Here is a 27,860-nt window from a genome sequence, read left to right on the forward strand (position 1 = left end):
CCATTTTGCAAGGAAAATGGGCTGTCCAGGATGGGCGTTCCTGACTGGAGCTCTCGCTGCTGTGCCAGGGCGTATGGGTCCTTTTGCTGCTGTTCCTGCACCCGGTCCAGTAGGGGTTGTGGCTGGTGGGTAGCTGTGAAGTTCTCTGGGTGGAGGATTGGGCGAAGGGGGCGATCGAACTGCTCGGCTCGGTATTCCGGCTTGCGAGAGAGTGCATCTGCTTGTGTGTTTCGGCGGCCAGGGAGGTAGGTGACCGTGAACTGGAACCGGGAGAAAAACAGGGACCACCAGATCTGGTGTTGGTTAAGCCGTCGGGCACTTTGCAGGTGCTGCAGGTTTCGATGGTCCATTCGTACCTGTACCGGATGGTGTGCCCCTTCCAAGAGATGACGCCAGGTCTCAAAGGCTACTTTTATGGCCAGTAACTCCTCCCAGATGGTGTAGTTCTGTTCCGAAGAATTGAGTTTCCGGGAGTGGAACGCACAGGGGAGCAGGGACTGCTTTTTCCCCACTGGCTGTAGTAGGACCGCTGCCACTGCCTTATCGGATGCATCGGCCTCTACTATGTAAGGTCTGGTGGGGTCAGGTTGCTGGAGGATGGGTTCAGACATAAAGGCTTGTTGGAGGCACTGGGATGCCTGTTGAGCGGCCTCCGTCCAAGCAAACTTCTCTTTGCCTCGAAGCAGGTCCGATATGGGTGTTGTTAGTTTGGAGAAGTGGGAGATGAACCGGCGGTAATAGTTGGCGAAGCCCAAGAAGCGCTGCACATCTTTGTGGCTTCGAGGAGCTGCCCATTGGAGGATGGTCTCAATTTTGGCTGGGTCCATCTGGATACCTGAGGGAGAGATCCGATGGCCTAGGAAATCCACGGTAGTGAGGTCAAATGCACATTTTTCTAGCTTGGCGAAGAGGCGGTTCTCCTGCAGGTGCTGCAGCACCACTTGAATGTGCTCCTTATGTTCCGAGGGGTTCCGTGAGTAGATCAGGATGTCATCCAAGTAAATCACCAGGAAGCGGTCTAGGAGGTCCCGGAAGATGTTGTTCATGAAGTGCTGAAAGATGGCAAGAGCGTTGCACAAGCCAAAAGGCATCACTGTGTAATCAAAATGTCCATAACGGGTGCGAAAGGCCATCTTCCACTCATCTCCCTCCCGCATACGCACCAGGTTATAGGCCCCTCTCAGGTCCAGTTTGGTGAAAATGCGAGCGCCCCGCAGCCGCTCTAGTAGTTCTGGGATCAGGGGCAAAGGGTACCGATTCTGAACTGTAATCTGGTTGAGGGCTCGGTAGTCATTACAAAGCCGGAGTTCCCCACATTTCTTTTTTACGAATAGTACAGGGGTGGCTGCAGGTGACATGGAGGGGAGAATGAACCCTCAATGCAGGTTCTTGTCTAGGAACTCTCTGAGGGCTGCCAGTTCGGGTTTCGACAGGGAGTAAATCCGGCCCACGGGAATCTTGGCTCCAGGGAGCAGGTCAATGGGGCAGTCATAAGGACGATGGGGCGGCAACTGGTCTGCCTCTTACATCCCAAAAACATCCTGGAACTCCCAGTACTTTTCTGGTAATTTCTCCAGCGCGGAGCTTGCCTCCGGGTAGTCAGGATGTGCTCCTTCGGCCCCCAACAGGTGGTTTGGCAATAGGGGGATCCAAGGGTCAGTCGGCCAGTGGACCACTGGATGAGGGGGTCGTGCCGCTGTAGCCATGCCAGGCCAAGCACTACCAGGAAGTGGGGTGCAGCAGCCAGGTAGAACTGGAGGCTTTCCCGGTGCTCACCCAGGGCCATGTCTAGCGGCACTGTCTCATGTACTACCGGGCCCGAGGCGAGAAGCCGGCCATCAATAGTCCCCACGAGGATAGGGCGATGAATGGGTTGACTAGGAACCTGGTGTAGATTGGCAAAGGACACGTCCATGAAATTGCTGGTGGATCCTGAGTCCAGCATGGCTGGTACTTGGAGGGTACCCCTTCCGGGGACTGTCAGAGAGATCAACACGGTCAGATGCTTGGGTGGTGAGGAACTGAGGTGGCGGGCCCCTGAACCACGAGGTTGCCCTGGCTCGGGCCTGTGGAGGCCGGGGCGTGGGCGTTTCCCAAGGTAGGGGCTGTGGGTCGTTTCGCGGAACAATGGGCTGCAAAATGTCCCTGGGCCCCGCAATACAGGCAGATGCCCTGCTGCCTGCGTCTCAGCTTTTCGGCAGCAGAAAGACGTGGCCGAGCCCCTCCCAGCTGCATAGGTTCTACCGGGGGTGTAGGGTCCTTGCCGGAGGGCTTCGAGGGCACAGCCACTGGGGCCAAAGCTCTGTAGACTGGCCGGGGTCGGTTGGTAGCATGCCTGCTTTCCAGCCTCCCATCAATCTGGAGACACAGGCGTATTAGGGCTTGCAGGGTTCCAGGGTGCTCCACCCTAGCTAGCTCATCCAGAAGCTCATCGGACAGCCCCTCCTGAAATTGATCCATGAGAGCCGCTTCGTTCCAGCCCAGGTTTTGTTGTAGTAAACGAAAGTCTGTTACACATTCCCCCAAGGGGCGTCGGCCTTGCCGCAGCCTGCGTATGCGGTAGTTGGCTGTGGCTGATTTGACTGGGTCCTCAAACATAGCTGTCAGTTCCCTGGTGAAGGTGGCTAGGTTGTTGAGCACAGAGCTACGCTCGAGGAGCAGGGGCGTAGCCCATCTAGCTGCGGCCCCGGTGCACAGGTTAATCAAGAATCCCACCCGGGTCTTATCATCTGGGAAGGCCTCTGGTCGTAAATCCATGAAGAGCTGGGCCTGGGCCAAGAATACTGAGAGCTGTTCTGAAGCCCCAGTGAATTTCTCTGGGAGGGTCACAGGGCACTTGGCTCTCCCTGTAGGTAGAGTGGGTGGGGCTGCTGCTAGCTGGGCTTGCAAGCCTTGGACGGCCAACAGTAGCTGGTCTACTTGTGAGCGCAGGAGCAAGTTTTCCTGCTGGAGTTGCTCCATGGTCGGCACTTCCCCCACTCACTTGTTGCTTGCTTCATTTTGGACTGACTACAAACTGTCAGCTCTTCACTGAGACAGCAGTGTCAGTGGGGGTGCAGGCAGGGCTGGAGATTCCTTGGTAATTGCCAGGCCATAAGTCCTCAGCCGGCAGCTTGGCTATAAATCTGCCAGGCTAGCAAGGAGGAAGCAAGATAAGGGCAGAGACCGTTCAAAGCTTACGTGCCAAGCCAGAAATCCAGAAGTGACGTCAGTGAAGGTCCGGGTCTAGTTTGCCGAGAGATCAGTCCAAGTCAAGGTTCAGGGGATAGGAAGACACACAGTGGTCACGCCTGACGTTGTAGTCAGCAACAAGCTGAAGCCAAGGTTTGACTTTTAAGGAGCAGGTTTGTCAGCAGGTGTGAGCCATCAGTGTTTTGGCCTTAAGTGGACAGGCCTGCCCCTCTTCTGTCTGACCTTCTGTTGTCTACGTTCTGCAGGTGAGGGGGGAGTATCCTGTTCACTGGCTGCGTGTGGCTGAAGGGCTTCAGCTGTGTCTGGGGTGCTCTGCAGCTTAGGGGGAGAAGGAGCTGGGTTCTCAGGAGTTTCCTCCATTTCTCCTTCTGGGTCTGCTGCTTCTGGGTCTGCTGCTGTTACTCCCGAGTCATCCTCGTCTGATGAGTTCTCTGACGGGGCCATGACAGCATTCCTGGCAACTGCTTAGGCCGCCCACCCCTAAGGCCCGCCCTGCCCAAACTGCAGACCTGCTCCTTTAGGGGGAGTGCAACCCCACCTATCCATTCAAGATATCCAGTGATATCTTAAGTGTGACAGCATTGCACTGGCCTCCAGAATTGGTTTCGCACATCGCCTCCCAGATCATTTTCCTGACACATGGAATTGGGGAAAGATGACATTCATCTGATTGGTGTGCATTTACATAAACTCTGAAACCAACTGGAAGCACATCTTATCATCATTCACAGTTATCATTTGACTCTTCAGTATCGTTTTCACTCATTTCAGAATTGTTCCAGACCGCTCACAGTTTAAGCTAGAACAGTGGTTCCCAACCTTTATGAGCACGGGACCTCCTTTATAAGCTGAACATTTTTTGTGACCCTCCTCCCCCCAGGGAAGCAGGCTGGCTGCCAAGAAGGAAGGGGGAAAGCAGCCTTCCTTTGCAGCCTTGCTTCTTTTTGCTTCACTAAAAGCCCTCTCCTCTCATTCTAAGTAAGGGTGCTGTCAGTAGCGGCAGTGCAAGGAGACAGGAATCAGTGATAGTAATCTCCTCTTCTTCCTGGTAGCCCCACTCTCAGTCTCCTTTGGCATCTGCCATGTATTTTATAGGCAGATGCCTGCCCTTAGTGCGCCTGAAAGACGCTCTGGCACTTCAGCAGAAGGCCTCCCCTCTCATTTGGAGCAAGGGGGAGGTGTCATCTGCAGCGGCAGTGGAAAGCAGACAGTGTAGAAGGAGCGAAGACTTTTTAAAAAATTAATAAATTCATTTCTTTACTGTTCACGGCCCCCTCTGGATTACTTCACGGGCCCCCTGGGGGTCCCAGCCCCCAGGTTGGGAACCACTGCTCTAAGGCGTTCAAGGTGGCATACAAACATGGTTCTCCCCCTCCTGATTTTATCCTGACCGCAGCCCTGTGAGCTAGGTGAGGCTGAGAACCAGTGACTGGCCCAAGGTCACCCAGTAAGCTTCATGGCCGAGTGGAAATTTGAACCCTGATCTCCCAGGTCCCAGTCCACACTAACCACTATACCACACTAGTATTGTCATACAAATTATATGTATTACATTTATATCCCACAGTTCCTCCAAGAAGCCCAAAGTGGCATACACGATTCTCCATGCCCCTTCCCCATTTTATCTTCATAAACCTGTGAGGTAGGTTAGGCCAAGAGACAGTGTGTGGCCCAAGGTCACCCAGGGAGCTTCATGGCTCAGTGGGGATTTGAATCTTAGTCTTTCCGGTCCTAGTCCAACATTAACCACTACACCATGCTAGCCCTCAGTTTTTCCTAGAAATGTGAAGTTTTAATAACTTATTCCTCAAGCATTCCTTTTAGGTTTAACCTGTTTAGAATTAAAATAAGCATCTTGAACCAAGAGCCTTTAGCAAGAATGATTGAGTTCACTTATTGCTAAGCAACAAGACCTATTTCATGTGATCTGTAGAGGTGATAAGTTCACCTTGTGCTGAACTTATCTCTGTTGACAACCACTGTGTCATTTTAGGGGTAGCTGCTCATTTGTAGTCATAAGAACAACCCTAAGCATAAGTTTATCTAGTTCAGCAGTCGGCTAATATGGGCAGACATTTACTTTTTGGAAAGCTCACAAGTAGGGCATGGACCTTGATTCCTCCTTTGTTTGTCCCCAGCACCTGATATTCAGAGGTACACTGCATCTGAACAAGGTGGTTCCATTTAGCTATCATTTTTAATAGTCATTAATGAAGCTATCTTCTGTGAATTTATCTAATTCTTTTTAAACCAATCATGACATCTTGTGATAGTGAATTCATAATTGATTACCCACCATGCTGAAGCTAGTAGGTCTGGGTCTAGTCAATGCTTGAATGGCAGATCACATGAGGACCTGCATGCACATCACATTGAGTTATATAACGGAGGAAAGGGGGGATATAAACAGATGTATGCATTGTGTGGAGAAATAAGACAGAAGTATCCTCCCCAGGGAGGCAGGCTGGCTGCCAGGAAGGAAGGGGGAAAGCAGCCTTTTTTGCAGCCTTGCTTCTTTTTGCTTCACAAAAAGCCCTCTCCTCTCATTCTAAGTAAGGGTGCTGTCAGTAGCGGCAGTGCAAGGAGACAGGAATCAGTGATAGTAATCCCCTCTTCTTCCTGGTAGCCCCACTCTCAGTCTCCTTTGGCATCTGCCATGTATTTTATAGGCAGATGCCTGCCCTTAGTGCGCTGAAAGACGCTCTGGTGCTTCAGAAAAGGCCTCCCCTCTCATTTGGAGCAAGGGGGAGGTATCATCTGCAGCTGCAGTGGAAAACTGGCTGCCAATTTGTTTCCGGGCACAATTCAAAGTGCTGGTTTTGACCTATAAAGCCTTATACGGCTTAGGTCCAGGTTATCTGTTAGATCGGGTCTCCCTCTATGAACCTATCCGGACTTTAAGATCATCTGGTGAGACCTTACTCACTATTCCATCTTTTCCGCAAGTTCTTGTGAAAACACAGAATAGGGCCTTTTCGCTGGCTGCCCCCAGATTGTGGAACTCCCTCCCCAGTGAGGTTCAATTGGCCCCTTCGCTTTTATCTTTTCGTGCCCAGGTGAAGACTGTTTTATTTAGACGCGCTTTTAACTGAAATTGACAAATATTTTTATTTTCTCTTGATTTTTAATCATTTTAAACGTCTTAATCTGTATGATTACTGTTTTAATTGTTTATGGTTCTTAATTGTAAGCCGCCCTGAGTTCTCTGGAAGTAGGGCGGGGTATAAATATTATATAAATAAATAAATAAAAATAAAAGCAGACAGTGTAGAGGGAGTGAATACTTTTTTTAAAAAAATAATAAATAATTAATTTCTTTACTGTTCACGGCCCCCTCTGGATTACTTTGTGGCCCCCCTGGGTGTCCTGGCCCCCAGGTTGGGAACCACTGAGCTAGAGGTCACTTTTGTGAACTCTTGTGTACATTTTGTGTTAATAATCAAAATCTGAAGCATGATCGTTATCTTCATGATATCTGTAACTTCTTAGGATCCATTTTAGCATGCCACACCACTAGTCCGAAAAATATGGAATTCCTGATTGACATCATTTGAGCCACCAGGCCAATTAGCTGGTGGGATTGAGTGGCTAACGGTTACCATCTCATAGCTTAACCAACCTCTGCTACTGGAAGAATGGCATTTAATAAATAAATGAATAAAATTTTATTTCTTAGTCGCCTATCTGTCCGAACTAACGGACACTCTAGGCGACTTACAATAGTAAAATACAATATATTTAGCCCTCATTTAGTGTAACTGCCATGGTGAGGTCCAACAGACTTTGATATAGTAATAGACTCAATCCCATTTTGAAATTTATTTATTTATTTATTTAATTGCACTTTTAAACCGCCCTATAGCAACAAGCTCTCAGGGCGGTGTACAAGTGTATGACTTGTTTAACTTAAAAGGGTGTGTTTCAAAGCAAAAGTTGACCTGATTTTTTTAAATGTAAAACATTAGCAGAATTTGCAATTGTTTAGTTAGGCTTCAAAATATACAAAATGAGTATTACAAATCCCATCCGTCACCCCAATATATTTAACATAACTGTTTGTTACTATATTTTTACTTTAGGAGCATAAATAGGGGAAATGGAATAATTGCTAGTTTTCTGCTAAGCATAAAGCAGAGTTCCTTATAGCTATATGTTTTTCTGTCACTTTAGGGAATATGCCATTATCTGATCGAAACGTGAAACTTTTCAAAGGAATCTTTGGACATCTTGCTTAGTACCAGCTTTCTGGAGGTCAAAAGCCTTAGATCTGCATGATAGTATGTCAGCAGGTGTAGTCACATGAGTGGTACCAATATAGGTGTGATGTCAATTTTTTGTTTAAGTCTAGTTTATTTGTATGCCACTTTTCCACAGTGAACTATGTCCAAAGCAGCTCATAGCAGCTATCAAATTAAAAACAAAATGCAAAATATTTTTGAGACAAAAATATTACAAAACATATCAATAAATTCAAATAAAGCAAAAAAGGATAAATTCAGTATTATAAAGAAATCTAGACTTGGAATGAATAGGTACAGAACAAATAAAGCTACAAGCTATAAATAAATACTACAAGTGGTGGTCTTCCTGCATTCTGCAGCGTGTAAGACTACAGCAACCTGGCTTAAATTCAGAGGGGGAAGGGTCTTCTCACCAGTCTGGTTTGTTCATAGCTCCCTGGTCTCTTCTGCAGAGTGAGCTGACAGCAGCAAAAGGGCAGTGCAACAGAGCGCAATAATCACAAATCCTCTTCCCCAGCTGCCTAAATGCCCTCATGCAGCTTATAAATTTTGATAGTGGGCAACTGGCATCATTGGCAGAAGGGGGTTGCTTTTTAAACAAAATGATCTGGGTGATTCAATCATGCTATCATTTTGGTAAAGTCACACCAAATAGGGGTTGCATCATATCAAATGAAAGGTTTCATTTGAAAGGTACATGAAAGGTATCATTATAAATGCAGTGTTGTGTAAGAAATTGTTTTTGGTCCAATAAATGTGAAAAATAAATCTTACTAAATGAAAAATATTTCCACTCTAAAAGCAGTATAAACAGTAAATGATGCAGTAAAACAGGAGAACAATAATATAGCTTAGACTGTTTCATCGCTAATATCTCAATCCAGTCTTCTGAATCTTAAATTGTTGCAGAGGTCCTGATTGCTGCTACATTTGCACATCTCAGTACACCTTAATTTGTTTGCCTTACAGATACATGGCGGGGTATACCTATGTCACAGACATGAACACTTGTAAAGATCCAAAGTAATCACAGGAGAACATGGCAGTGTGCCTACAGTAGGCTCGAATTTATCTCTGAGATTTTCATCCAAGATCTGAAGGTGATACAAGTTTGGGATGTTGGCAAATGTCTTTACACCATTGAACTGCTTGTAGCTCAGCCCTCAGGACTACACAGTACATATAACCTTTGTCAGTAGAAGGCTCTCACCTTAACATTTCTTTCTGAACAGCTATATGTCACATCACCAATGTTTCCTGTTTTCAGTTGTGCATACACATACACTTGGCAGACAGATTCTGGACTTCCCAGATTTTGTTGAAGCTTCTAGGACATAATCGGTTGTTGAACTGAATGTTTTCCACCATGCCCTTTTTCCAGCAAATGCTCTTGTGACATCTGTTTCTGACAAGACATGAAAGCCTGTCAGTTCAGAGGCCTTGAAAATATGTTGTAAATGAGATGCTCACATAACACCTGTTTATACCAAGCCTAATTATAAATCTTGAATCTGATGGAAACATAAGGTATCTTCATAGTGCAAGGACCATCACATCAGTGACCAGTGGGTGTATGTGTAGGTTCACTTGGCTCCTCCAATCAGCTTGATAGACTGCGTAGTACTGTCTTCATATCTGCTTCTTCCCAAGTGTTCACTTGGCACATTACGTCAGTGTAACTAGCCATCGCTTTGTCCTGACAACAAAACACTTCTATTTAAGATTTATTCTACAAACTTCCCAGCAAGAACATTTGTCAGCTCATCTCCCCCCCACCTCCATGTTAGTGATGTTGCTTGTTATTGGAGTAAGTATATTGTACTGAACTTTTCTGATTGTGCTCTCTCATGGAAGTTGGTTATGAGTCTATCTTACCAGAATGTAATATCAGGTGAACTTCATCATTGCACCCTTATCACTCTCCTCTAAGAGAGTCTTACTGGGCAGTGCTTCCAAAAGGTCCATCAGCTTCCTTTTCAACTTTGCTTGTGTCCATCATACCAACTTAAACTTGATTTAAAATCTATATTTGATTTGGATCTAGAAATCCAATCTAACCTTTCTTGGGAAAGTCAGGGTGCTGCCACAGAAAAAACCCTGTGTTCTACATTCCTACTGACCTTGCCTCTTTATGTAGTGGGACATGCAGCAGATCCTTAGAATAAGATCATAATCTATGGGCTGGTTCATAGAACTATAGAAGGAATATCAGAGATCATCTAGTCCAACCTTCACTAGTGTACAAAATCTACTCCTACAACATCTTTGATAGGTGACCATCCAGCCTCTTCTTAAAAGCCTCTAACAAAGGAGAGTTGTTCAAAGGGTGTTGAACAGCTCGTAGTGTCAGGAAGTTCTTCGTAATGTTTAGTCTAAATGTGTTCTGGAGCCATGAAGATAATTTGGTCTATCATATAAGTGCCACCCCCTAAAATATTTTAAGGTGCCTTTCCTATTGTCACTGAATCATCTCTTCTCCTCCAGCTTTTCCTCATGGCGTAGTCTCCATGTTCCTCACCCTCTGTTGCCCTTTCCAGATAAGAACATAAGAGCCTGCTGGATCAGGCCAGTGGCCCATCTAGTCCAGCATCCTGTTCTCACAGTGGCCAACCAGGTGCCTGGGGGAAGCCAGCAAGCAGGACCTGAGTGCAAGAACACTCTCCCCTCCTGAGGCTTCCGGCAGCTGGTTTTCAGAAGCATGCTGCCTCTGACTAGGGTGGCAGAACACAGCCATCACGGCTAGTAGCCATTGATAGCCCTGTCCTCCATGAATTTGTCTAATCTTTTAAAGCCATCCAAGCTGGTGGCCATTACTGCATCTTGTGGGAGCAAATTCCATAGTTTAACTATGCGCTGAGTAAAGAAGTACTTCCTTTTGTCTGTCCTGAATCTTCCAACATTCAGCTTCTTTGAATGTCCACGAGTTCTAGTATTATGAGAGAGGGAGAAGAACTTTTCTGTATCCACTTTCTCAATGCCATGCATAATTTTATACACTTCTATCATGTCTCCTCTGACCCGCCTTTTCTCTAAACTAAAAAGCCCCAAATGCTGCAACCTTTCCTCGTAAGGGAGTCGCTCCATCCCCTTGATCATTCTGGTTGCCCTCTTCTGAACCTTTTCCAACTCTATAATATCCTTTTTGAGATGAGGCGACCAGAACTCTACACAGTATTCCAAATGCGGCCGCACCATAGATTTATACAACGGCATTATGATATCGGCTGTTTTATTTTCAATACCTTTCCTAATTATGGCTAGCATGGAATTTGCCTTTTTCACAGCTGCCGCACACTGGGTTGACATTTTCATCGTGCTGTCCACTACAACCCCGAGGTCTCTCTCCTGGTCGGTCACCGCCAGTTCAGACCCCATGAGCATATATGTGAAATTAAGATTTTTTGCTCCAATATGCATAATTTTACACTTGTTTATATTGAATTGCATTTGCCATTTTTCTGCCCATTCACTCAGTTTGGAGAGGTCTTTTTGGAGCTCTTCGCAATCCCTTTTTGTTTTAACAACCCTGAACAATTTAGTGTCATCAGCAAACTTGGCCACTTCACTGCTCACTCCTAATTCTAGGTCATTAATGAACAAGTTGAAAAGTACAATCCCAATACCGATCCCAATACCGATCCTTGAGGGACTCCACTTTCTACAGCCCTCCATTGGGAGAACTGTCTGTTTATTCCTACTCTCTGCTTTCTGCTTCTTAACCAATTCCTTATCCACAAGAGGACCTCTCCTCTTATTCCATGACTGCTAAGCTTCCTCAGAAGTCTTTGGTGAGGTACCTTGTCAAACGCTTTTTGAAAGTCTAAGTACACTATGTCCACTGGATCACCTCTATCTATATGCTTGTTGACACTCTCAAAGAATTCTAATAGGTTACTGAGACAGGACTTTCCCTTGCAGAAGCCATGCTGGCTCTGCTTCAGCAAGGCTTGTTCTTCTATGTGCTTGGTTAATCTAGCTTTAATCATACTTTCTACCAGTTTTCCAGGGACAGAAGTTAAGCTAACTGGCCTGTAATTTTCGGGATCCCCTCTGGATCCCTTTTTGAATATTGGCATTACATTTGCCACTTTCCAGTCCTCAGGCATGGAGGAGGACCCGAGGGACAAGTTACATATTTTAGTTAGCAGATCAGCAATTTCACATTTGAGTTCTTTGAGAACTCTCGGGTGGATGCCATCCGGGCCCGGTGATTCGTCAGTTTTTATATTGTCCATTAAGCCTAGAACTTCCTCTCTCATTACCACTATTTGTCTCAGTTCCTCCGAATCCCTTCCTGCAAATGTTAGTTCAGGTTCAGGGATCTGCCCTATATCTTCCACTGTGAAGACAGATGCAAAGAATTCATGTAGCTTCTCTGCAATCTCCTTATCGTTCTTTAGTACACCTTTGACTCCCTTATCATCCAAGGGTCCAATCGCCTCCCTAGATGGTCTCCTGCTTTCAATGTATTTATAGAAATTTTTGTTGTTGGTTTTTATGTTCTTAGCAATGTGCTCCTCAAATTCTTTTTTAGCATCCCTTATTGTCTTCTTGCATTTCTTTTGCCAGAGTTTGTGTTCTTTTTTATTTTCTTCATTCGGACAAGACTTCCATTTTCTGAAGGAAGACTTTTTGCCTCTAAGAGCTTCCTTGACTTTGCTCGTTAACCATGCTGGCATCTTCTTGGCCCTGGCGGTACCTTTTCTGATCTGCGGTATGCACTCCAGTTGAGCTTCTAATATAGTGTTTTTAAACAACTTCCAAGCATTTTCGAGTGATGTGACCCTCTGGACTTTGTTTTTCAGCTTTCTTTTTACCAATCCCCTCATTTATGTGAAGTTTCCTCTTTTGAAGTCAAATGTGACCGTGTTGGATTTTCTTGGCAATTGGCCAGTTACATGTATGTTTAATTTAATAGCACTGTGGACACTGCTCCCAATCGGTTCAACAACACTTACATCTTGCACCCGGTCCCCACTGAGGATTAAGTCCAGCCCTGGATTAAGTCCAGGGTTGCCGTCCCTCTGGTCATAAGAAGTGATCCAAATAATTAGCTTCATTCAATAAAGCCTGGAGTTGAGTTGCTACTACGTGATGGAAAGGAGAGGTGTAAATTATCTGCATATTGATGAAAACACAGCCCAAACCTCCAAATGACTCCTCCCATCTGTTTCATGATGTTAAAGACCACAAGTTAGGACTGAAGTCTGCCAGCACCATCTTCTGGAACCAACTCTCTAACAAGGACTAGAGCCACTGCAACACTGTGCCTTCTAAGCCCAACCCAGAAAATTGTCCTAGGAGAATACAATGGTGGATGATATTGAAAGCTGCTGAGAGGTCCAGAAGAAACAATAAAGTTGTGCTCCCTCAATCCAGTTCCCAAAGCAAATCATCCACCAGAGTAATGAAGGCTGTTTCCATCCTAAACACAGGTCAGAATATGGATTGAAATGCATCCAAATAATCAGTTTCTTCCAAGACCACCAGTTGTTAAGAGGCCAGCACCCTCTCCAGCAGCTTACTCAAAAATAGAAGGTTAGAGACTGGACTATAGTCGTTGCAGATAATCCCGTCTAAGTTTGATTTCTTTAATGAAGGCCTCACTACTGTTACCTTAAGGGCATGTACTACCTGAGGTCCAATAGCTCAAACCTGCCCTTGTAGGTTTTACTAAACAAGAAGGGCTGGATCCCAAACACAGGTGGTGGGCCTCAATTTGCTGTACTAAAGATGTGAATCTCTCAGTATCAAAATCTGAAAATGAAAACAATGGCCCTTACTTTCATGTTTGCATCACTAATGGTTCCACAGGACACATTTTTCCTACATTTGGTGACAGATTACTGTAATAAATAACATATCAGATATCCCTCTGGACAAGCAAAAAGACACAATGCTCTTCTAGAATGGAGCTGTCTGTCCACTGCCAGTCAGAGATATGTTCTAATCTGTCATCTTTCTAATGGTAGTCCCATCCAATGGCTATTCTATGCATATTTTTTGTTTTAGCAAATAAATGTAATTTTCCTTTATTTGCTTATAATATTCTTTACAGAGAAATGAAGAAATGAAAAATAAGGATTATGCATCAGACAAGGAGAGAGAGAAACATAACAATGAAAACATGTTATACATGCTACCATTATTCTTTTATACAACGTAAGCTGTTCTTGGCCATTAATTCAATCTCTTAATTTTATTGCAAGTAGTCTTCATAAAGTTGACCTTCCCTCATTATTAATGCCAGTCTTATAATTCTTAAACTGTACCTAATAATTCACAAGGATGTATATGAGCTTGCACTTTGATATTCCAAAACATAATAAGCAAACCCCATTTTCCACAAATGCATTGTCTTCTTGTCTTCCTTAGCTTTAGCATACTTGATATATTCCATATCATCAGTAACCATTGAAAGATCATTTGTGTTTCTTTTTTTTCCCTGTTGTGCTATCACAGCTGACTCTAGATCAATAATAATTTCTTCCTTAAAACTTATTTTATGCCATCGGAAAGGATTACTGAAGGATCTAACAGGACCTTATACTCATCACTTCTTGTATATAAATTTTCTAACAATATTGTCATGGAACTCTTGTGAGGAACAGGGAATTCACTTCCTGGGCATCCCTTCTACACTGTAATAACTGGTAGACAAATTTTCCTTCAGAGGGCCTTAGGACCACTTCTAGCAATCCATTTTTATGGCTTTAGTTGCTGCTGGATATAGACCATTCTTGATCTTGACATTTTTGAAAGACTCCTCCCCCTTTCTTCCAGATATCCGCATTTCACATTTGAGACTAGAACTCTGCATATATTCATCTTGATTTTCCCATACTTGTATCTAAAGAATTCAGAGTAGTATCATTTAGGTCTGACTCCAAACGTTCCCAAGTCTAAAATTCAGGGATTATACAGCTGGAGCTTTAAGTTCAAGTTTCTCTTGGAACCCTCCCCTTGCAGTCTGTCCTCAAGACATGGCAAACATGCATCTGGAAACCAACGACTTGGAAAAGTGGCTGGGAGAAAGGAGTGTAGGCAAGTTTTAGGCAGGGGACAGCATAAACGTCCCTCCCCACTGATGCTTCTGTCCTCCAAATCATGGTCTCATTGCAACCTAAGTTAAGGAAACTAAAACTAAATCATTTTATCTACTGTTTTGTAGATCAATTCTATTCCACAGCATTTTCCCATTTTGACAAAAAATTTATAGGGACTGATTCTTGATTTGGTGCTCTAGATGTATAAGATTAAACTTCCAGTTTTTGTTAATGACTCCAAATATTTCTTCTGTTCTTCACATTGTTTATTATGCCTATTATAGCAACAGGAGCAATATATAAAAGAAATTAAAAGGACTGCTGCCATGGGTTGCTGCAGTGAAAGATACATGTATAAGATCTGGTGCAGCAACTCTTGAAGCAGTTCAGTGTTGTCCTAAACTGATCTGCACATTAAGCAGGTATAGCACCCTGGTCAGATGTGCATTCAAAGGTGCTCACATAGCATGTAATTGAGTGAAGAAAAGATAGATTAGCTGAGACGCTAATTTTTAAGGATTTTGAGCAGGGGCGTCACTACCGGGATGCGGAGGGTATGGCCTGCACCCGGGTGTCACCATGAGGGGGGTGACACCCAGAGCCACCCTGCCCCATGCCGTTGCCTGGTAAGGCTGCTCCAACTCCTCCTCGGAGGCGGGCGGGCTGGCGGGTGAGCAAGCGCGGGAGCAGCATCGGTGGGGCAAGGGAGGCACGCCGGCCTTCCCAGGCCTTCTCCGGCTGGGTACCCCTCTGGCGCGCCCTCCCAGGGGCATGAACAGGGTGGCTGGCCTCGAGTGCACACCAGAGGTCCGCACCCCTCCGCACTCCCGCTAGTGACGCCGCTGATTTTGAGTCACCATATTGGCATTGTCCAGTTTTACTTGAAAGAACCACTGGTGTACTGTGAGAAATAAATGAATTAGTTAAAGGTTGTTAGAGGCCCTAGGCTGTCTTTCTGTTTCTTGAGTGGTTGAATTATCTGTATCTACTCCATATAGAGATGTACCAGAATTACCTTCTCTAAGAAACATAGCTTGCTATTGTTGTGGTCAAGGATCAAAATTAGAACTCTTGCATTTCTGTGCAATGGTTGAAATACTGTATTCTTTTTAGTAGTTGTGCAAAATATATCGGCCAGGTTCCAAGGAGCTCTGCAGCTATTTTTAAATATTCAGTTATTTCTTAAAGAGCAGAACTGCAATCTTTAATCCGGTTAATCAGTTAGGATAAATCCTATTAAACAGCACATTTGATAGATTCATCATAATTAATCAGGCAGCAGATTTTTTTAAAATAGTACTTAGGGCCTGCCATCTGCAGTTTTAATATATTTAAAAAGGCATTCCCCCTTTCCAGTCACATGGGGGGGGGAATATCTGTCCTGACATATGCATGCATCATCTTAAAACCAAAGAAACAATTGTTTTATTCATATGCAAATATATGCAGATTTACTTAATTGACAAAAGCCCATATGATTAACCAACTAAGATTGCTTTAATTGGCTGATAGCCTAGTAAGAAGGCTATGGACTTTCTTGAATGGCAACCCCCTAACAGTCCCCCCCAACTTATACACAGGCTGTGGGCACACTACTTGCTTCAAAAGCAGCAAGAATGGTTTTTCTGGCTGCATTTTGAAGCAACTCAGCTGGACACATCTCCCTTCCCCACTGCTGGCTTCAAACCGTTCAGGACTGCCCACAGCAAAGCGTTGGCCCAATTATTGTCTCTGTCTGAGCCTACAGCAAAGTGTTTCCATTGGCCATACCTGGAGTGGCAATGGGTTGTTCTTCTAATCAGTTGTGAAATCTGTCTGAAGCTGAATTTTTAAAAATGCACTGTAGCTGGTCCGACCAGGTTTTAGAGTAAAAAGGGGCAAAGTTTGACTAGCATCATGTGCCCCCGTTTCAGAAAACGGATGTGGAGATACACTGGAACCAGCACAACAGTAAGTGTCTCTCTACCCACAGATACACGTACATCATTTACCACATGGGAAACCGATGGGAGTTTCAATAGCAGTTCACAGTATAGCAATGGGGCCTGCTGTTCATGGGGAGTGGGGGAAAGTCAATAATCCCACTGAATATGCCAGTAGTTCTTTGGATGCTTGCCCTCCTAATTCTTCTAATGGCTCTCAGTGCTTGCCTTTAACCTTTCAGTCCCTGGCCTGCTTTTCCAATAGGAAGATTGTATTGTTGAGGGAAATTCATGAGACAGCAGCTGTACATCATCTCAGGAATGTTCTTCTGTTTTCCAACAGAGTGTAAACACAGAAAGGGTCATAATGGTTTTGCAGATGTATTCTGAAATGTTTCTAAACTGTAGGGCATAACTGTTTCAAACAGAAAATTATTTTTTCTTCCTGGCTGTTGCCTGTTCTTGTACAGCATCTGATGGGAGTAAACCTCCCCTGTTTGATCAATGTGTACTTGCTTTTATCAATGGGAGGGATGGGGTGAAAAACTAGTCCAGCAGACAAGGTCTGAAACCTGCTATAACTACAAATTGGCTGCTATAATGACAAATGCTGGTAGAGGTTTACCAAGATTAACACACCACAATAACCGTTTAGTAGGCAATGAGGCAACCCTGGTTTTTGACACGGTTTATACATAACTGCTTCTCAAAACTGAGAAATGTACAGGATTATTCTTCAGAATCATCTCCCACTTACATGTCCAGAATGAGTAATCATATGTATTTATGTTAGTTGTAAGCCGCCCTGAGTTCCACTTGGGAAAAGGGCGGGGTATAAATAAAGATAATAAATAAATGAGTAATATGTAAAAGGAGTTCTATGAATTAGAGTTCCCCAGAAGTGGTTTGGCAGTTGACAGGTCTGCTTCATGTCATCAAGATGTTTGCATGTCTTTATACATATGATAGGTTCACCAAAGTCATTCTGTGATAGTAACAACTCAAGTTAGTCATTGTCTGTCTGTATTCTATATAGTTCTTCTGTTTCTTTCAACAGTAAAATGAACCACATAATGGATGAGATGATCACAACAGAAAGGGAGTATGTCAGATCTTTAGGCTATATCATCAACAGCTATTTTCCAGAAATGGAAAGGGTTGACTTACCTCAAGATTTGCGAGGGAAAAGGAATATCATATTTGGAAATTTGGAAAAACTCTACGATTTCCATTGTCAATATTTCCTGAAAGAATTGGAACAATGCACAGACTTCCCACTGCGGGTTAGCCACTGTTTTCTCAGACATGTAAGTCTCATTTTTCCAAAGAGGAGTATGTTTTTGCTCTCAGATATGTTGTTATAGTAACTACAAATTTGTATTACTACCATTTCCCCCCCTCATTAAACTATTTGATTCTGTAGTTGTTCTTGCTCTGCAGACCACGACAGGATTGTCAAGTTCTGTGTCATCTCCCTGGTCCAGACACACACACACCCCTCATCATCTTATCCCAGCTGCCTGTCCTGTCCCAGGATGAGTGGCAGGGATAGCCCTCCTTTGACATTTATAGCCAAGGAAGGAGCAGTGCCACACAAATGATGGCTCCTGGCCTGAAAGATCATGGGATCTTTAAGTAACATGTTACTGCCTACATCAGTGAAGCATACCCTGGTCTGATTGGCTGGTAGATCACAAGGTGACCTGGGGGATGGCAACAACTATGCCAACAACTGGATTTCTAATAAAGTGGATTTCTAATTTGTGTCACTGGAGGGCAAAGCGCACTTGTAATTATTAAAATAATGATTCTTTGCTTCTCTGAAAGTGTGCCATTTAAATGCTTGTTTGCATTCCACCTGGAGATTTATGAGTATTAATGTGCAACCCTGTACATCCTATACATGTCTAGCAAGAAATAAGCCCCATTGAATTCAAAGAGGTTTACCCCAAGATAAGTGTATACTGGATTGCAGCCTTACAGGATTGCAGCAGGTCTTTCCTACTACTTGTCCTACATTCTTTTTTATATTGCCTGTCTCTTCCATCACTTGTTAACAAGTTTTAAAGATCTGTTGCCTGATCTTTTACCAGTGTTACCTCAAGAATTTCCTACATCTTCCTTTTCATTTTATTCTATAATTAAGCTCTTCTGTTTAAATCCATGGGACTTAAAACTGCTTAATGGTGACTGGATGGATTTGCCAGTCATAAGCCACCCTCCCCAAGCCTACCATGGTAGAGTTAATACCCCACATATAAAGGGAGTGTGTGCTTAAGCAACATATTCTTAGTTCCTAAATAAACTATAAATAAACTATAAACTTACTTTGATCCTGCAATTTCTTTTACTGTCTTAAATCTTAGACTGAAAGGAAGAGGGTTGGAATTTTATTATTTTTGCAACATACAAAGATGCTGTAAAGATTAATTAGTGCTCATAAAATGTTTTTCATGTTAATAATGAGAATAGAGACTATTGTGAATCCTATTTTCCTGCAGTATTACTTTGAGTTGAAGCCTCATATTCTACCCACCCACACTTTTAATTCAATTTTGTCTGTCATCAGGAGTCTACAGTAAGCACTTAAAAAAGAATATAGAGTTGAAAGGAAATGGGTCTTCAGAATCTATTTCTGGTTCTATCTACCTAGCTTAAGGGGAAAACCAGGCTTGCATTTCATTCACTTCTGAAACTTTTCAATAACTAGATAGCGCCATTCTGATGTAGTACAGTTACTCAGTTTGATACTCTGTTCTGTGTATGCAACAGCAAACTCCCATTTTACATATTTGTTCACTACTTAGTCTGATCAACATTGCTTAGAAATGTTAATGATTAAATGGTATATATATGCCGTAAATAAATTACAAAAATAAATATGCGTAACCATTGGCAGGTTCTATGTTAGAGAGAATGGAAAATTTCCATGAATTGAATGGAAAATTCCAATTATAAGTTTCATTAATTTTTGTTTCCATTCACCCACTGTAGGATGACATTTTGCTTAGCTTCCAATAATTTGCGTAAAGTATCCTATACAGATCCTATCAGGTATTCCACCAGTCAAAGGATAATCAGTTTATATTGACCATAAAAATAAGAAACCTGAATATCTGCAACAATATCAAAAGTCACAAGAATATTTTATTTGCATCGTAATTAATTAACAAATTAAATGTCATTATTTCAGGAAGAACAATTTGGGATGTATGCATTATACAGCAAGAACAAGCCTCAGTCAGACGCTTTGCTAATAAGCCATGGAAACACCTTCTTTAAAGTAACTACTCTCAATGTTTTCTCCATCTGTAATTGCGTCTGTAGAATTTATTGACTTTCTGTGATACTCCCATCACCTTATGATATATACTTCTAATATTCTAACAGAACAAGCAGGAGGAATTGGGTGATAAAATGAATCTGGCTTCTTATCTGCTGAAACCTATCCAGAGAATGAGCAAATATGCACTCCTTTTGAAGGATCTGATCAAGGAGTGTTCAGCCACACAGGAGCAGGAGCTCAGCGCCCTCCGGGTTGCTGAAGAAATGGTCAAGTTTCAGCTTCGCCATGGGAATGATTTACTTGCAATGGATGCCATCAGAGGATGTGATGTAAGTACAGCCAGATTCCCACCCCAAAGGTACCTGCTGTGCCTTTCAGGCATTAGCTTTAGTTGTCTAATATAGCATAGTAACTAAGTTATGAGCCAGGAAACTCCCAAATTTCACCTCAGCCACTTAGGCAGACCACTCTCAGCTGAATATCTGCATATAACAATGCAATTGTTGTCTTACATATAATACAAATGTGTGTCATCAACAGCCCCCATTGGAGGATCTCTAGTGCCGCATCACAATCCTGGATTTGCATGAAGTCAGGGTGGGGTAGGGGAGCAAAAGAGGAGGCAGGTGGCACAACAGCAGTGGCCATGGCATGGGAGCAAGAAGGGAGGGACATTGACAGGAGAAAAGTGGTGGTTTAAAACAACAGGAGAGGTCTGAATATGTGGAGGAACGTTGAGGGATTTTTTTATTAAAAGTAACAAGGAAATATAGCAGAAGTGCGCGCCCCCTCCGATGTAGAGCTCATACAGCTCCGTGGTATACCCCGGAGCTGAGAGTGATGAAGCAAGAGAGGAGGAGGCTGGAGTGTAGATGGAGGCGAACTCCCAACGATTGTAACCATGCTTTGGTAAGTGCCACCAATAAGTTGTATATGAAAGCGGTAAGGACAGTGAAAAAACTTTACTTCGCTGCCTCTATTAGGTCATCTTTATGCCGCCCAGCGGAGCTTTTTAAAGTTGTGCGGGGGCTTTTACATTCTGGCCCGCCCGATACTATAGAAACATCTGAAGCCCGCTGCAACGAAATTGCTGGGCACTTTCAAAGCAAGATTGCTTGCATTCGTAGGGACTTGGACTCTGATGTTGTGACAGATGAATCCAGTGAATTGTCCGGAGCACAGCCTTGTTCTTTATTATTGGATGAGTTTCAGTTGGTGCAGCTCGAGGAAGTGGACAAGGTGCTTGGAATGGTCTGGGCAACCACGTCTGTTCTGGACCCTTGCCCATCTTGGCTAGTGAAAGCTAGCAGGGCTGGAACCACCGGCTGGGCCAGGGGAGTGGTTAATGCCTCCTTGAGAGAGGGAGTAGTCCCAAGTAGCCTCAAGGAGGCAATAGTGAGACCTCTATTAAAGAAACCTTCCCTGGACCCGGATAATTTGAACAACTACAGACCGGTGGTGAATGTCCCCTTTTTGGGCAAGGTTTTGGAGCGGGTGGTTGCTAGCCAACTCCAGGTGCTCTTGGATGAAACCGATTATCTGGATCCGCTTCAATCCAGTTTTAGGCCCGGTTTCGGCACTGAAACAGCCTTGGTCGCCCTGTATGATGACCTTTGTCGGGAGAGGGACAGGGGGAGTGTGACTTTGTTGATTCTCCTTGATCTCTCAGCGGCGTTTGATACCATCAACCATGGTATCCTTCTGGGGAGACTCGCGGAGTTGGGAGTCGGGGGTACTGCTTGGCAGTGGTTCCGCTCCTACTTCGCGGATCGTCGCCAGAAGGTAGTGCTTGGGGAACATTACTCGACACCCTGGACTCTCCATTGTGGAGTCCCTCAGGGGTTGGTTTTGTCCCCCATGCTTTTTAACATTTACATGCAGCCTCTGGGTGCGGTCATCAGGAGTTTTGGAGTGCGTTGTCATCAGTATGCTGATGACATGCAACTCTATTTCTCCTTTTCATCTTCTTCAGGTGAGTCTGTTCATGTGCTGAACCGTTGCCTGACCGCGATAATGGACTGGATGAGAACTAATAAACTGAGACTCAATCCAGACAAGACTGAGACACTGCTGGTGAACGCCTTCCCCGCTCAGATGGTGGATGTGCATCCTGTTCTGGATGGGGTTACACTCCCCCTGAAAGAACAGGTCCGTAGTCTGGGGGTTCTTTTTGACCCTTCCTTGTCTCTTGAGGCTCAAGTGGCCTCGGTGGCACGGAACGTGTTTTACCATCTCCGTTTGGTAGCCCAACTACGCCCCTATCTGGACGGCGACGACCTCGCCTCAGTTGTCCATGCTCTGGTAACTTCGAGATTGGATTACTGTAATGCACTCTACATTGGGCTGCCCTTGAAGACAGTTCGGAAGCTTCAGCTAGTGCAGAATGCAGCAGCTAGATTATTGACGAGGACCAGTCGGTCTTCGCATATAACTCCTGTTCTGGCTCACCTGCACTGGCTACCTATGTGCTTCCAGGCGAGATTCAAGGTGTTGGTTATGACCTATAAAGCCTTACATGGCGTGGGACTGCAATACCTGGTGGAATGCCTCTCCCACTATGAACCTACCCGTTCGCTTCGTTCGTCATCGAAGGCCCTCCTCCGGGTACCAACTCATTGTGAAGCCCGGAGGGTGGTTACTAGATCTAGGGCCTTTTCCGTGGTGGCCCCCAAGTTGTGGAATAGCCTCCCCGAAGAGGTACGCCTGGTGCCTACACTATTATCTTTTCGGCGCCAGGTAAAGACCTTTTTATGCTCCCAGGCATTTTAATCACTCTAATCTTTTTAGCTTTTTAATCTTGTATACTAAGTCTTTATTTTTATTTTCTGTTTAACTGTATTTGTTTTTATGTCATATATGTTTTTGTGATTTTATTATTGCCATGTATGTATTTTACCCTATGCTGTTTACCGCCCTGAGAGCTATTTGCTAAGGGCAGTATATAAATGTAACCAAATAAATAAAATAAATAAATAAATAAAAACATAGAAGCTAACACAACAGAGCCTTTCCCAACACCCTTCTCACTATACTCAAATCTTGTTTTAAACCTCAACTTTTTCCCTCTCAGTGTCTTCCCCTGCTCACTTTACTCAAACATCTGCCATTGTTTAAAACCACAATCTTCCTCAGTGTCCTTTAATCCCTTCTTTACTCAAACCTCTGCTATTGTTTAAAACTGTCATTTTCCTCTCAGTGTATCTCAATCTCTGCTTTACTCAAACTTCTAATTGTTTTAAAAGCCATTTTTTTCCTATTAGTGTTTCACCTTTCCCACTGTACTCCATCTCCCATTCCTTGGTGCCCCATGTGTGAGAGATAAAGGATCCAGAACCCTCAAATATTCCATAGTATCTTTATGCAATGTTATTTCACTCCTGGTACCATGTATTGTCTTCAACATGAAGTTCCAGATTTAAGGTAGTAATTTAGAACTGGTATTTTATTAACAAGCAAACATTCATCAGCTTAACTTTATCTTCTCTAACTGAACAAGCTAACTGACAGGCTTGTTTTTAAGATACTGTTCATCTTAAAAATACAGTAACATAATGGGGTATGCTTGCAAAGGGGACTACAAAATTGGAGAGATGAGGCAGCAGCATGGAAATGGGGATGGTATACATGCAAGGGTGAATTGGGACACGGAGTGAGGAGGTAGGGATGAAGGTGATGACAGTGTGTGTGCAAAGGGGGCTGCAGAATAGGGGAGGGGGCATAAAATGGGAATGGGCTATGTGCAGGGAAGAGAAAAGGGGGTGAAGGTGAAAACGGGTGCATAAGAGATTGCAAACAAGGAGGGGGTAGGAGGCTTGGGAATGGGAGTAAAGATGAAATCAGGTGTATGAAAGGGGCTGCAGAATAGGAGGGGATGGTGTCTTCATAATTGGGCAGAAGGTGAATGGGTACTTAGTAGCTGCCATGTGTGGGAGAAGGAAGATACAGGAGGTTACTTTGTGGGTGGTTCTGTGTGCAAGGGGGAGTTGCACAAAAGGAGGAAGAGCAAGAGGCATGGACATGAGGGTGCAAAGCAGGGCTGCAGGATAGAAGAGAGGTGGCTTCACAAATGGGTTTGGGAAGGTGAAAAGGTCCCAGGCTATGGTCTGAAGGCACATAAGGCCAGCTGCCTGCTGAAGCTAAGTAGGGTCAGGTCTGGTCAGTGCCTGGATGGGAGACCGCCTGGGAACCATATGTAAGTCGCCTTGGGTTTCTATCATGGAAAGAAAGGCGGGGTATAAATGTAATAATAAATAAATAAAAAAATGGGGTGGGACATTCTAAAGGGTTAATGTGGGGGGAGTGGCAGAGGGTATTGAGCACTGCCCCTAGTAAGAACATAAGACTGCAAAAAGAGCCCTGCTGGATCAGGCCAAAGGCCCATCCCATATCTTGTTTTCACAGTGCAAACCAGGAGCCCATGGGAAGCTTGCAAGCAGGACCTGAACACAAGAGCACTGTGCCAAAAACTGGCATTCAGGGGTGTACTGCCTCTGACAATCGAGGTTGAACATAGTCATCATGGCTAGCAGACGATCATAGCCCTAGTCTCCATGAATTAGTTTAATCCTCTTTTAAAGCCATCCACAGAATTATCTATCAACCTATCTAGATATCTATATATAGTGTGTGTGTGTGCAGGTGGCAAACAAAAACACTCTAAAACATCATAAAAACACAGTAATTTAATTTAAACATTTCTATCCTGCCTTTCTACCCTACAATAGGGCACTCAGGGCGGCTTACAATAAGGTAGATGATCTTAAATCCTCAGCAGGCACATATGGGTGTAAGCGGTCCTTCAGGTACATTGCTCCAAGGCCGTTTAGGGCTTTAAAGGTCAAAACCAGCACTTTGAATTGGGCCTGGAAACAAATTGGAAGCCAGTGGAGTTGATAAAGCAGACGGGTGATATGCTCCCTTCGTCATGCTCCAGTTAACATTCTGGCTGCTGCATAGAATGTGTTACAGTAATTAAGCCTTGATGTCACCATGCATGTGTCACTGTGGCCACGTCAACTGCTTCCAGGAACAGATGCAGTGGTAGACCAATTTGAGCTGGCCAAATGCACTCCTGGCTACTGCAGCCACCTAATATTCAAGCAGCAGGGCAGGATCCAGGAGGATTCCCAAACTGCAGACCTGCTCCTTCAAGGGGAGTGCAACCCCATCCAGAATAGGTTGCAACCCTATCCTTGGCGCAGTTTTCCCCTTGACCAACAACACTTCCGTTTTGTCTGGATTAAGTTTCAGTTTGTTAGCCCACATCCAGCCCTTCACAGCCTCCAGGCACCAGTTTAGGATGAGCACTCCCTCCCTGCCATCAGATGGAAGGGAGAGATAGAGTTGAGTGTCATCAGCATATTGATGACATTGTACTCCAAATCTCCTGATGACCTTTCCCAGTGGTTTCATATAAATGTTAAAGAGCATGGAAGACAGAATGGAACCTGTGGTACCCCATAGGCCAACAGTCAGGCAGTTGAGCGGTAGTCTCCCAGAACCACTTTCTGGGTCCTGTCCATCAGGTAGAACCGGAGCCACCGTAAAACAGTGCCTCCCAATCCCAGCTAGACAGCCCAGAAGAATAGCATGGTCAATGGTATCAAAGCCGCTGAGAGGTCCAGCAGCACCAACAGGGATGCATTCCCTCTGTCTGTTGCACGGCATAGGTCATCAGGCAGGGCAAGCAAGGTGGTCTCTGTCCCATGACCAGGCCTGAAGCCTGATTGAAAAGGGTCTAGATAGTCCAATTCATCCAGGAAAACGTGGAGCTAAGCAGCCACTACCCTCTCAGTCACCTTGCCCCAAAAGGGGAGATTAGAGACTGGGCTGAAGTAGCCATCACTAGCTCTTGTTGATAAGATTCCTGACATAACGTATGTGAAGCCCCTTTGGGTCTACTTGGAAGTTGCTATATACATTCTAAATATTATTATTTAATCCGTGTTGTTAAAAGAACATTGGACCAAAGAAGTTACCGTATATTCCGGCGTATAAGACGACTGGGCGTATAAGACGACCCCCAACTTTTGAGAAGATTTTCCTGGGTTAAAAAGTCGTCTTATACGCCGGAATAACAGCCCCCCAACCACAGCCACAACTCTTCAACCCGCTTGCCCCCATAGCAACCCGCCCCCAGCCGCAAGAAAGACCCTGATCCCCATTTAAAAAGCCAGCGTCCCTCTCCCCTTTCTTCCCTGTGTGGCCAGCGCCCCCTCGCCCCATAGCCCGCACCGACCTTTGCCCACCAAGAAGTGGACGTCGCTGAGCACCTCGTTCTTGAAGAGGAAGGCGAAGCGCTCCTGCACCGTCGGCTTCGTTGTCTGCCAGTTGTAGGCCGGCTCCCGCGGCGCCAGCAGGCCAGAGGCGGCGGCGGAGGGCGCCGAGGAGGAGGCTGCAGGGGCAGCTGTCAGCAGCGGGTTCCCGCCTCCGCTGCCTCCCGCTGCTGCTGCTGCCGCCACCGCCCGGTGGTTGTGCGTTAGCGGAGGCGCCGGCGCGGCCTGCGGCGGCGAGAGCAGCGAAAGCGGCCCGCCGTTGGCCGCCCGAGGAGGAGCAGCCACCGCGGCCGCGGCCCCGTTGCTCGCCTGAGCAGCCGCGGGCGGAGGAGCAGCAGCAGTGGCGGGAGGCAGCACAGGCGAGGCCGCCACGGAGGAGAAGGACGCGGGGAGGCTGCTGCTGCTGCTCCCCACCCCGGCCGCCATTTTGCGGCGGAGGAGGCCGCGCAGGAGATGGCGGGGACGGAGGAGCAATGGGGATTCCCCTCAGGGGAGGGGACGCCGGGCCAGGCTGCAAGCAGGAGAAATACTATATTCCGGCGTATAAGATGACACCCGACTTTTGTGAAGATTTTCCTGGGTTAAAAAGTCATCTTATATGCCGGAATAACAGCCCCCCAACCAGAGCCACAACTCTTCAACCCGCTTGCCCCCATAGCAACCCGCCCCCAGCCGCAAGTAAGATCCTGATCCCTGTTTAAAAAGCCAGCGTCCCTCTCCCCTTTCTTCCCTGTGTGGCCAGCGCCCCCTCGCCCCATAGCCTGCACTGACCTTTGCCCACCAAGAAGTGGACGTCGCTGAGCACCTCGTTCTTGAAGAGGAAGGTGAAGCGCTCCTGCACTGTCGGCTTCGTCGCCTGCCAGTTGTAGGCCGGCTCCCGTGGCGCCAGCAGGCCGGAGGCGGAGGGCGCCCAGGAGGAGGACGCCCAGGAGGGGTGGGGAGCAGCAGCAGCAGCAGCAGCAGCCTCCCCGCGTCCTTCTCCTCCGTGGCGGCCTCGCCTGCGCCGCCTCCCGCTGCTGCTGCTGCTGCTGCCGCCGCCCGGTGGTTGTGCGTCAGCAGAGGTGCTGGCGCGGCCTGCGGCGGCGAGAGCAACAGAAGCAGCCCGCCGTTGGCCACACGAGGAGGAGCAGCCGCCGCCGCCGCGGCCCCGTCGCTCGCCTGAGCAGCCATGGGCTGAGGAGCAGCAGCAGCGGCGGGAGGCGGCGCAGGCGAGGCCGCCACGGAGGAGAAGGACGCGGGGAGGCTGCTGCTGCTGCTGCTCCCCACCCCAGCCGCCATTTTGCAGGGGAGGGGACACCGGGCCAGGCTGCAAGCAGGAGAAATACTATATTCCGGCGTATAAGACGACACCCGGCATATAAGACGACCCCCGACTTTTGTGAAGATTTTCCTGGGTTAAAAAGTCATCTTATATGCCAGAATATACGGTACATGAAGAAGTTACATGCATTTTGATCTGTTTTTTAACTTATTGTTGATCTTAATTAGTTTTTGAATGTTTTAAATACCTGTTTTTAACTGTTTCTTATTGATAATTTTAATGTTTTGTAAACCACTTTGAGGTTTTATTTCAATGAAACAGTATATAAATGTTGTTAAAGAAACAGCCCATCTCAGCCCTAAGGAAGTTAACCCAACCTCATATTTGAACTCTTGCCCCCAAAATGTTGTCTCTCCTTCTCTAATAGGTCAATTTGAAAGAACAAGGACAGCTCAGGTGTCAAGATGAGTTTATTGTGTGCTGTGGCAGAAAGAAGTATTTGAGGCATGTTTTCCTTTTTGAAGACCTCATCTTGTTCAGTAAAACAAAAAAGATTGATGGGGGATATGACATTTACATGTACAAACAGTCATTTAAGGTAAATATATCTTTGATATTTAAAAGCTAATGGTGTTGC

General features: G+C 45.4%; 1 protein-coding gene across 6 annotated transcripts in view; it reads left to right on the top strand.

Moving 5' to 3' along the window:
* PLEKHG4B (pleckstrin homology and RhoGEF domain containing G4B) overlaps window positions 1-27,860 on the top strand; it is a 240,910-nt gene that overhangs the window by 182,016 nt on the left and 31,034 nt on the right. For all 6 annotated transcript variants that reach the window (XM_061588485.1, XM_061588482.1, XM_061588481.1 and 3 more), the window contains 4 exons: window positions 17,459-17,708; window positions 19,595-19,684; window positions 19,792-20,016; window positions 27,651-27,821. In XM_061588485.1, the coding sequence (XP_061444469.1) occupies window positions 17,459-17,708; window positions 19,595-19,684; window positions 19,792-20,016; window positions 27,651-27,821 (736 nt within the window). The remainder of the gene's footprint in view (window positions 1-17,458; window positions 17,709-19,594; window positions 19,685-19,791; window positions 20,017-27,650; window positions 27,822-27,860) is intronic.

Source organism: Rhineura floridana, chromosome 11 (genome assembly GCF_030035675.1).
Source record: "Rhineura floridana isolate rRhiFlo1 chromosome 11, rRhiFlo1.hap2, whole genome shotgun sequence".
Taxonomy (NCBI): domain Eukaryota; kingdom Metazoa; phylum Chordata; class Lepidosauria; order Squamata; family Rhineuridae; genus Rhineura; species Rhineura floridana.